At 31.5% G+C, this 12,122-nt stretch overlaps 1 protein-coding gene across 1 annotated transcript; it reads right to left on the reverse strand.

Moving 5' to 3' along the window:
* Positions 1-6,940: 6,940 nt before the first annotated feature.
* LOC110608228 (protein DETOXIFICATION 42-like) lies at positions 6,941-11,755 on the reverse strand. Its single transcript, XM_043959658.1, has 14 exons — positions 11,635-11,755; positions 11,194-11,435; positions 10,868-10,989; positions 10,224-10,427; positions 9,897-10,030; positions 9,498-9,633; positions 9,163-9,259; positions 8,929-9,029; positions 8,631-8,794; positions 8,421-8,492; positions 8,233-8,349; positions 8,035-8,130; positions 7,689-7,810; positions 6,941-7,077 (listed from the first exon to the last, which is right to left on the reverse strand). The coding sequence occupies exons 2-14, from the start codon at positions 11,268-11,270 to the stop codon at positions 7,035-7,037; spliced, it is 1,485 nt and encodes a 494-aa protein (XP_043815593.1). The 5' UTR covers positions 11,271-11,435; positions 11,635-11,755; the 3' UTR covers positions 6,941-7,034.
* Positions 11,756-12,122: the final 367 nt, after the last annotated feature.

The following is a 12,122-nucleotide window of genomic DNA, read 5'->3' on the forward strand; positions in this document are numbered from 1 at the left end:
GGTGCCCATAATAGGGCCGGGCAATACGAAGACCTGTGGTGCCCATAATAGGGCCGGGCATGGAGTTGAGGGATTTTTGAATCAGTCCATCCGTGGTGTGATTTGTTTGTGCAGTGACGCATTTCATGATAGTATGTTTTAAATATTCTTTTTATAGTTCTACTCACTGGGCATCTAGCTCACCCCTCTCCCCTAACCCCCAGGTTTGCAGGTACGGGATAGATAGAGAAGGCAAGAAGAGAAAAAGTCATATGTATGTAATAGTTAGATTGTGGACATGACAATTGTATTATGATGAAATGTAAAAATATTCAGTATGTTATGTAATGAGGTTATTGAGGATAGAGTTGTGCTTGACCATAGTATATTGTTAATCCCTTTTGTATGTACATGATCTTATGTTATGATATTTATGTAAACTAACTCAACACAGGTTGTTTTGCCTTTGAGGCTTGATGAGATCCCACAGAGGGACTATGTTATGTATATGTTCAGAGTATGCACAGGTTGAGTTAGTTGATGACAGTATGTATGAAGAAAAGTTTTAATTTTTATGTATATGGTTGATCATGTATGGGATTAAACATGTTTACAGGTTATGTTAGGCTTGCTACGGGTCCCGACGGCCTTATGCCGATCTGGATCCTAGCGCCGGTAGCGGTCCGGATTTCCGGGGCGTTACAGGGTCGGTCTGCTTAAGTAGGGCCTGATGGGCTTTGGGCCTGTGTTCTTCCTTAGGGCCTGGCCTTGCCCCCAGGTGTAGGAAGCCCAGCGGTCATTGATGAGTTGTAAAATTCACAATTTTTTTCCTCATTTAATTCCATGATTTTGCTAAAATTTTGATATAAATATTTAATTTTACTTGAAATTTAATTTTGGACAGGTTTTGAGCAGAATTTAAGAAAAGGAACGAAAAAAAGCTGAATTAAAGGATTTTTGTATTGGGAGGTTGCAACCTTGGCCAAATCTGTAGTCCAAGGCGATGGAAAATTTCAGAAAGCGCCGCCTCAGCAGATTTTGCCACCTAAGCAAGGATAAGTTTCCACTTGGATCAAATACAATCAGATTAGGATAGGGATAAGATAGGAGTAGTAGAGTTTATTTTAAATTATTAAATTCTATTTTTTTGTACCTATATAAAGGCTCCTAGAATTAAACTTAGATCATCATATTTTCTCCTCTCCTTTTTCTCTTCTCTTGCTGCCGCCCCCTCTCTCTTCTTCTCCATCTTCTTCTTTTCTTTTTCTTCTTTTCTTTTTTTTTCTTTAACTTTTGCAATTTTATTATGTTCTTTAGAGGCTAAATAATTATTTTCAGTTGAAGGTTAATTTCAATTGAGGTTTTATTCAAGTTGTGAGGTTATGTGCTTCAATTCTTTTAATTTTATTTCTATTTTCTGTTAATTTCTGAATTTGAGGAATATTAGTTTATGTTAAGAAATTGATAAATTTGATTTAAATAAAACGCGTGTTTGTATATTAAGAAATATTGTTATGGATTTGAATTCAAATGATAAAGGTGATGGATTTGAATTCAAATGATAAAGGTAATAAGGGACAATAAATTTAAAAAAGTGTTTACATTACTAACAAACTCTAGATTGCTTAGCAATATATTCAAAAAATTACGATTTAAAAATCCATTATTAAATTTTAACATTAAATTAGTAAGTAAAAAATATGTTGAATTTATCAACGGATGCCATCCGTTAGTAAATTTAAAATGAAATCCCGCGTAAAATTCAGTTTCCAACGAATTTACTAATGGATCTGTTGGTAATTCTTGGAGGGAAAAAAATCTCACTTTTTTTTTTTCAAAATTTAGTAAGGGATTGTGAATCCGTTACTAAATCGGTTAGTAATTCACCTTTATAAATATAACACCACATTCTCTTCTTTTATCATTCATTTATTTTATCATTTTTCTTTTTTCCCTTTTCTTTTTCTTTCTCTCATTTTCTTTCTTTCTCTATTACTTCCTTTTTATTTCACTTTCTTATTTCATAATTTTTTTCTCATATTTTTTTTTAATTATTTTTCCTTTCATCTCTTATATTTTTTTCTCTCATTCTCTTCCCTCTTCTATTATTTTCTTTATTTTTTTCTCCTTAATTTTCCTTTCACTTTCTCCATTTTCTTTTCCATCATTTTCTTCCCTTTCATCTCATTTTCTTCATTTTCTTTATAGTTCATTCATATTAGTTTCTCTCATATTAGTTTTTTTCTATCATCTATCTAAAGTTTTTCTATTATTTTCTCTTCATTTATTTTTTTATAATAATTCATTCCCTATTTTTCTCGTTTCTCTAATAATCTTTTTTACTTTACTTTCATTCTTCATTCTTTTTTATAAATTTTAATTTTCTATTATTTTCTTTCTTTTCCTCTTTTTCCTTTCTTTTTTATCATTTTCTCTCATTTTATATAATTTATTTTTATCTTATTTCTACGTTCAATGTATTTCTAATAAATATTGGACACAAATTAAAAACTTAGTAACAATAATAATATAATTTTAAATTTTATTAAATTAATAAAAAATAATATTAATAATAAAATTTATTATTTAATCAAATTAATAATTATTTTTAAATTATTTAAATTTCTAATGGATTTACTAATAGATTTAACAACGAATGTTGGTAAATTTTTTTCTCTCAATTTACTAATGGATTTAAAATCCGTTAGTAATAGTAACGGAAACTCTGTTAGTAAATCTATTAGTATTATTAACAGACTTGAAAGTTATTGGTAAAAATTTACCAACAAATTTTTTAACAACAGATCGTAATTTGTTAGTTATCTGTTAGTAATTTTATCAACGGATTTTTATTGGATTATAAACGGAAAAATCCATTGATAATCCGAAAGCTTCTTATAGTAGTTGGACGAATACAGTAAAAGATGCATCATAAGCTTGCTGTTTGTAGGCAACAATTGGATGTGTGGGGCCAAAATTACAGGAACAAAGAGATTGAAGATTGTAGAACATAGATTCGTCGATTGAGGGGTCCAAGAATATTGAATGATCCATGAAAATTCATGCATTGTGAAAACAAGTTGGCTGAACTTTTTGAACAGTGGGAGCATTTCTGGAAACAACGGGCAAAGGAAGCTTGGTTAAGGGACGATAATTGTATTACCCAGTTTTTCCATACGAAAGCCACTGCCAAGAAGAAAAGAAATAAAATAGAGCAGCTCAAAGACAGAGGCAGTAACTGGAAGACATGGGACATTGAGCTAAATCAGGTAATTTCTGATTATTTGGCAAACTGTATATGTCACAAACCTGTGCACTAGATAGTGTCATTAATCTTGTTCCTAGCTGTGTCACGGAAGAGGATAATCAACTAGTGATGATATATGAAAGATAGTGTTTAGTATGGGGTGTGATAAGTCACCTAGGATTGATGGATTAAACCCTAGGTTTTTTCAAAATTATTGGAATGTTATTGGAGCTAATGTCTCTTCTTTATGTATTTCATGTGCTACCTCGGACGTTTTTTAATTTGTTAAGTGAGATAGTCCTGGTACTTATCCTAAAAAAAACACTAGAATTGTTTGTCAGAGTTACTTCCAATTGGTTTGTGCTAGATATTTATAAAATTATTGCCAAGATGCTTGCTAACAGAATGAAGCTTATTTTGCCACATTATCTCTTTGACCTAGGGTGCATTTGTGATGGGACAACATATTCAAGATAGTTATATGGTTGCTTTTGAAATGCTTCATTATCTCAAAGTTAAAACGAATGGGAAGGTCGGATATCCCATGCTAAAGATTGATATTAGTAAGACATACAATAGATTGGAATAGTCTTTTTTGAAAGCAATAATGCTGAAGGTGGGTTTAGTGATAAATGGATTGACTTAATATTCCTGTATGCGGTTTCTTATTAGGTACTTCAATAAGGGAATCTTATTGAACCGATTTTTCTGGGAAGTGCTTGAGATTGGGAGATTCCTTAAGTCCATATCTTTTCATTATTTATGCAGAGGCTTTATCGAGTCTTAGAATCATTACAAGTATTCAAACTATATCTTATCTCTTTTCCATAGATGATAATGTTTTATTTTTTAAGGTGAAACTTAATGAGGTGCAAGAGATTACATATTTTTTAATGGAGTATACACCTGGAAAGGTAATCAATTTCAACAAATCCTTAATTTACTTCAGTCCTAATACCGTTAAATAACAAGGTTGGATGTTTGCTCCAAGTTGCAGGTTGAGGAGCATGATGATCTTGGAACATACTTCGGCCTTCTTGACTGTGCGATTGTCGAAACCGGTCAAAAATAACTTTTTTGGTTATCAACAGTTTTACAACTGTAGATAGTGGCAAAAAAATCGAATCCCCAGGGAATTGATACTCGCCTATTTTTCTTATCATGACCAAGTAAATAAATAGACAATAAAAGTAAATTGGGGGATTTTGAAGTTTGATGACTAAACTAGATTTAAAAGCAATAAAGAAGCAAATAATAAAGTAAAGAGAATTCAATAATAAGAAAAGTCTAGTTGAAGAATTGGATCCATTTCAGTTGTTGGGATTTATTATTGACATTTATATTCTTTTATTTGACTCAATAAATTAGTTATGGGGGTAGAAGACGCTTCTCACCACCATATCCCTCATTAAACATAGATTAACTAGAAAACATTCTCTAATTAATCACTAATCAATAAGTTGCCAAAGAACATCCTTGAGACTTTTAGCATCATACAACTATCAATTGCATTAAGAAATAGAGAGACCTAATATTCTAGCTATCCAAACGTATGTTGATCTTACTAGATTATGCAATCTCCTTGGTTTTTACACCAAGAGTTACTTGTGTTTGAATAATTCAAGCAATTACAGACTTCAAACTATCCAAACTAACAAATTATTAATTTGCAATCAAGAATCAATGGGCCCTATTGATCTAAATAACAAAGCAACAATGGAATTAAGCATGAAATTGCATAAATATTGATAAATAAAAGATAAACAATATATGTTCAGATCTCCCAATCCATAAAAAAACTGAAGTTTCACCTAATCCTCAACTAGAAAAAGGGTTTCAGCCACTAATGACTAAAACTAAAACAAAAATAAAAGAAAGAAAACAAGAAGAAGTAGAGGAAGGGCCGGCTGGGTGGCGCGCGGCTGCTAGTGATCTTTTCCGAAGATGAGATGATCCCTTTTGCTGGTTTGCTGTCCTCTATTTATAGCTGAATAGGGCAGCCCTTAGTTTCTTGATTTTTTAGAATTCTTTTCCTATTTGGGATTGGATTCTTGAAAGGCAATTGAATCTTCTTGAGATTTAGCTTCCTAGATATATGGGATTGAGTGCTGAGGTGTCTTGAAAATTTGCTAAGCTGTCTTTACGTGTTTGGGGGGGGAAAAGATTTGTTGAAGTTTTGAAATTTGAATTTCCCGCGATTCTGCTGTCGGCTGTTGCAAACTCTATTTGCCCGGGTTGTTTGGGCAAACAACTCGGTGAAACAGTCTGTTTTGGGTACTTTCTGCACACTGCCTCTGTCCTGCGGGTCTGTTTGCCTAGTTTGTTTGGAAAAACAATTTGGTCAAACAGTAAGTCTGTACTTTCCCCATCCCTCTCCCATTTCAGCTGCAACTTGGTCTAGGCAAACAACTTGGGCAAACCAGCCTTGTTCTCTATTACTCTCTTTTAGGCAGTTTTAAGGCTTTTTTACCAAATTACCCTTTTATATCATTTTCTGTAAAATAAGATTAAAATCACAAAATTAGGCAGAAAATTTGTAAATTAACATTAATAACAACATGAAAAATGGGTCTAAATTTAGCTTGATCACTTCCTATAATTATTGACCGAAAAAAAAGTCTTTGATTTAGTAAAGGATACATAAAAAGAGGCCTTCTTATAATATATATTTTTATTTTATTACTATAAGAGAAATTTCCTATTTAGTTCTTATGAAATACAAAAAATTCATTAATTGTTTCCTTAATTTTAAACAATAAATTAATATATCCTTGACATTTTAAAAGATTTACTCTTTTCATTCGTTTTAGTTGTTAATGTGTTACTATTTAGTTCATCTAATATGAAAAAATTGAATAATTAGTTATTCAGTTTTATAAAAATGCATACCAATTAATCCCATATTAAAGGCATTTTAAATTTTTTAATAAAAAATTTACTATTCAGTCCCTATAATATTGAAAAACTTATTAGTTAATTTATTTATTTTAAAAAATACATGAAAACATTTTTAAAATATTAAAAATATATTAATTAGTTATTTTATTAGTTTAACTGTTAAATATTTTACTATCTAGTTTTTGTAGTAAGAGAAAATTAATTTATTGGTACTTCGAATTTCTACTAATTAGTTATGAGAATATTTGAAACTTTTGTGTAACATTTAACATTTAACATTGAGAAATTATTTTTTATAGATTTGTTAGTAGATTTGTTAAAAATTAGTTAGTAGATTTGTTAAAAATTGATTGAGAAATTAGTTAGTAGATTTGTTAAAAATTTCAGAAACATTGTAAAGTATTTTTTATACATTTATGACAATTAAATAATTTAATCATTCAATTTTAATCAATATTGAGAGAATTAATAAAAATTTGAGAGATTAAAAGGTAAAGAAATTAATTTTATAAGGCTATTATTTGTTTAAAAAATTATTTAAGGAGCTAAATTTATATTATATTATTGCATTATATTTTGAATATTTTTTTACTAATTTTAATTTAATTAATTTTTTTTATTAATTTTATTATTTGAAATAAAAGAATTAAATTCTGATTTGAAAAAAATTTATTCTCAAGAGAAATTGAATTAATGATGGCAATTATTTACATTAGATTGCATCTACATTTTTTTTTCATTTTTTTTTTCTTAAAACAGATTCAATATGCATCTGCATTACAATGCCTATAGATTGAAAAATCTACTACTAATAAAGATGCCAAAAATGTAATCATCTCTAAAATTTTCCCATTTTCCAAATAGGCCAGGATGGTATTTGCTAACTATGATAAACAAACGAAGAAGAAGCTTATTTTCTTAAAAAGCTCCAAGGTCCTGTTCCCGTGCCTATTCTGCAAAAACAAAAGTACTTTGTTAAAACAATTTTCTATATAAAAAATATTAATCAAATACAATCACCGATAAATAGTCAAACTCTTAATTTTTAGCTAAATGACACCCCTATAGTAAGTAGGATTTTTTTTTTTTTTGAAATGGGAAGTAGGATTAAACTACTGAATGCCTAAATTAAAACCGTAATCTATTCAATATTTGAATTTATAAAAATCATAATAATTAACTACAAGTTAATCATACTATCCATAATTTATTAGAAGAAAAATAAAAATTAATCACACGTATTGTTGTTTATATTCTAAATTTTTTTGATTCTCTAAATTTTTATAAATTGACAAAGTTTGAGAAGTATAATTTTGTCATTTTATAAAAATTTAGAGTTCAATCAATAAAATTCGAGAGTAGTAAGTAATAAATCAAACTATTTTTGACATCCTTTTATAAATTAACAATAATATCGTTAATCTGTGCTTGATTGTTATAATCCTTGTAAGTTTAAGTATTCAATAAGTTGCAAATTTAGTTCAGGTGTTTAACGATGCAATATGAAATAATATAAAAGTATAGGTATAAATTTGGCATCAATATTTCTAATTGAAACTGTTACCTCAACAAGCCCACGTATGCGCGTAAAGTCATAAAAATGGTCAACGCAACCCAGATGCCAAAGAAGCCATGACTAGATGATAAAGCAAATAAGCATAGGATGCTTATTATTGACACCAAAACCTGAACCATGGTGGAAGAAATTAGCAGAATGCGAAAAATAAGAGAAGTATAACAAGGATTTGATATTTGTTAATGGTATAATAGGGAAGAAAAATAATATAAGATAATTAAAGTGTTGATTTTCTGTTGTATTCTTGGAAGCCAAACAAGCTTATCTAAACACAAAAGCAAAATGAATTGATGTTTTGAAGAACTTTTTAACTGGGGTAGAAGGCGAGGCATACCATTGAGTATGAAGAGTATGCAAAATCAGATGCTCCATAATTGATTCCATCGAAAACGAAGGCTAAAACATTTACGATTTGAGTTGCTGCAACAAACTAATCAGCATAAAAAGAGAAAAGAGGAAAGTCTTAGTCCGAAAAGTTTTCCATAATCCAAAGCACAGAAAGTTCTTGTAATTAGAAAAAGTGAATAGTTACCGGGATGCCCACGGCAATAAGATTCAAAACATTGACGTCTTCTGTAAATAATCTTGAAGCAAACTGTAGTCCACCGAAAAGGAAGATCGAGAGAACTAGGCCTAAAAGCAAACCGTACTGCAAAGAAAAGCACACAATTAAAATATTTACAGGGAAATTTGTAACTTAATGCTGAGGTATTTCCGTACCTGGAATACACGAGAAGCAATGGCCTTGGCCCTGTCGTGATCCTTATTTGCAAATGCACTTGCAAGCATTGCCTGGAAAAGTTGAAATGCGTTAGTCCATTTCTTGGAGATGTTTTACAAGTAAAATCTACATCCACCGGCAAGCGAATTATGCAAATATTTACAAACACATGCAAGTGGTTTCAGTTCATTAAAAGAAACAGTTCTTACTTGTCCAGCCACAGCCAGCCCATCTGCAAGCAAAGAAGTTGCCATCCAAATCTGCAAGCAAACCTGAAATGCAGCCATTGAAGTAGATCCATGTCTTGCCGCCAATGATGCAGCCAAGGTGACACAGATTGTCGCAGCTATTACCCTCATCAACAGCATAAATCCTTAGTGGAAATGCAATTCATAGATCAGTTGCAATAGCATACAAAGTGAACAGCAAAAAAATGAATAGAAAAGGAATGAGATAATTCCCAAGGAGACAATGCATTTAAGAAGGGTGGAAAAGGAAAAACCTTACCATTTTTTAGAAATCGACCAAATTGTAGATCTTTAATGTTGGGAGGCAATAGATCAACATGTTCAATTAATTTCCACAACAGAATCAGGGAGATTAGGTACCTAAAACATAATATTAAAAGGAAAAAAAAGGTGAACCATAGTGTCCTCAACAAAAAATCAATCAACAGCATGCCAGAAACCACAAAGAAAAATTGGAATGCTATCTCATCTTCAGGAGAAAGATGGAACTTACTGAGAAATAACATGAGCAATGGCTGCACCACAGACGTTCAATCTGAATACGAATATAAATATTGGGTCCAAGATGATATTTGCTACATCTCCCACAACTACAAAAAAATAAATGATAATAATAATAAATTATAAGCTTTGGAACTGCTAATCCATATAAATGAAGTATAGATCAAATATAAAGGTAGGAAGAACACAGCAAAAATCACTTCACATTATTTGATTTTATGTCATGTTTCTCTTTGCTTTTATTGTTATAGATATTAAAAAATATAGATACATATTTCACTAATATATCAAGGGCATACATATTTACAGGTGAAAGATCTATCTTACCAGTAGCAAATAGAGGAGTTTTCGTATCCTTAATTCCTCGGAAAACCCCTTGCATCGCTAGTGAAAGAAGAACAGCAGGAGCACCTAGTGACCTCAATGTCAAGTATTGTTGTGCTGGTATTAGCATTGGGGAATCCTGCACAACAGAAAATGCATTCCTCAGAGAACTTGTCTTTTGAAGTTTGAACAATAAAAAGTTTTAGACTAACTTGCGTGAAATAAACTGGAGCATATTGATATATTGAAAAACTTGTGCTGTTAGGTAAAAACATGAACATCAAACAACCTATTGACGAGATAACCCGGTGGAGCTAATAATTTTAGATAAAAAATCACAACAGGAATGAGAAATAATACACAAACTTTTCAGCACTCGAATGCTACTTGAAGAAGACTTACAGATTGTACACCCATGTAGCTCAGGATCGGTTTTGCAGAGAAAATGAGGAATAAAGCCTGGATTACGCCAAGGACACAAGCAATAACCAATGCTGAAGAAGCAGATGGTATGTGCCTTTTGGTGGAAATGCTGCCTGCAGAGGATGATTTGCATGTAGACTCTTGTTAAGTGGAAAACACAGAATGTCTTAAAAGTGAGGAGCATATTCCAGGAATTATAAGGAAATCAATCGAGAACAACGTGTAAGTTGGAGCTCTATCCAGATCTTTGCAACTCAATTGGTGTATTCTTTCAACAAACTAAGGGGAAACAGAGGATAAACCTACCAGATTTAGGTAATAGCTCTTCCGTTTCCTTATTGACAAGCAAACCATCTTCAAGTGATGCATTTTCGTCGTTACTCGATTTTCCAGCACTTTCTTCCTCGGCAACAAAAGACGTGGTAACACTGACAAGTGGGAAAATTGCAATCTTTGACACTTGATTAAAAATGGCAATAGAAACTCCCACAGCAGCAAGCTCCACAGGTCCTACAAGTAATAATATTAATGAGCCATTGATGTTGACAAAAAATATTTATTTTTTCCTATGATGGATGATAGATTCAAAATAAAGATATATTATTTATTATCCATGTTAGGTTCAAGTGGATCCGTTTCATGTTGGATAGAACTTCACGACCATATTGTATGCTTTCTACTTATCTATTCATTTACAATGCATCAAACAATAACTTTTTCCAGTAAAGTTTCTGCATCCAGAAATGTAATTATTTCTCATGAGCAACAATGAATGCAAACTGCATCTACAAATATATAATTGATCAGTTCCTGTATACTAAATACTCAGAGATAAAAGCTTATTGAATATGGATCAGCAGAGAAAAGCTTAAAAAAATCGAATAGGAAGGAAATTAAGTAGTGGATATGCAGGCTATCTTCAAGAAAAGATGGAGATCACATGTACAAACCTAAATGGCCAATGAATGCTGTATCGATTAGAGAAGCAACAGGATCTGCTGCTAAAGCAAGTGCAGCAGGAACTGCAATTTGTGCTATTTCTACTGCTAACTCATCCATATTGAAAACGTTCCTGGACAAACAAATCATAGAGTTACATGTGAGATTTAATAATATTATCACAAAACCTCTTGACAAACAATTAAAAGAAGAAGAAGATGAAAATCCAAGCTGCAAGATATGCATTATTTAAAAAATTTATACTGTGATAATCATAAAAATAAAGATCTTCCTAAAAATAGTTGTAGAATCAAAAACTTTCTAAAAGAAAGAGTACCTTGTATCCTTCAAGAGCATAACAAGAGGCAATTTAGCCAAGTTTTCCCACAGATTAAGAAGAGTTTCTGTGGCCATCGTTAAATTGGTTTTTCCAAAAACAACAGATGGAATAAAGATGATGCAGCTTCAGTGGAGTAATTAAAATAATGTGATCATCACCAAGCCAAAACCAACAGAGGAATCAGGCTGCTTCCGATGGGAAAAAGAATTCAACAATCAAAGAATTTCGGCATCAAACAACTGGTCAACAAAGAAAATGACAAAAGAAAATACTCAGAAAAGTCACTGTTGTTTCCCAGAAATTACAAGCAGTATAAGAAATTCAAATCAATAGAATCCCAGAAAAAAAAATACAAAGAATCCTTAGGAATCAACGAATCATGCTTCATTTCAGCTAGAAATGTTTTTTGAAAAATGAAGCGTGGATCATAGAACTAACCCGTAAGCTGGGACGCTGCAACAGATGCAGCTTCCTCAGTTGATCAGGAAATCCCAGTCTGTACTTTTTATGCATTACAAAAATTGTAGAAAATCGGAGCTAAAATTAGTAAACTCAAAAATAACCGCCACTGCTTACGCAACAATTTCCAAAGACAGAAATTCCATTTCTTTTTTTAACCATTTTCCAATTTGTGGCGAACTAAGCTTATTTGTCCACATATTATATCTCTGGCCGAGAGTGCATTCGTGGCAGGACGACATTTTTCAAGATAATTATGTGGTTGCATTTGAAATGCTTCATTATCTTCCGGTTAAAACGAGTGGGAAGGTTGGATATCTAGTGCTAAGGATAGATATTAGTAAGCAATACGATAGATTAAATATAGCATCCTCAAACCATAGTTAGGAATAGTAAAATGTGTATGAGTTAGGCTATTTCACTGAGTGGTATTGAGGGAGGTGCTAGTGCTAGCATAAGTCTAAGTT

The sequence above is a fragment of the Manihot esculenta genome, chromosome 9 (assembly GCF_001659605.2).
Source record: "Manihot esculenta cultivar AM560-2 chromosome 9, M.esculenta_v8, whole genome shotgun sequence".
Lineage (NCBI taxonomy): Eukaryota > Viridiplantae > Streptophyta > Magnoliopsida > Malpighiales > Euphorbiaceae > Manihot > Manihot esculenta.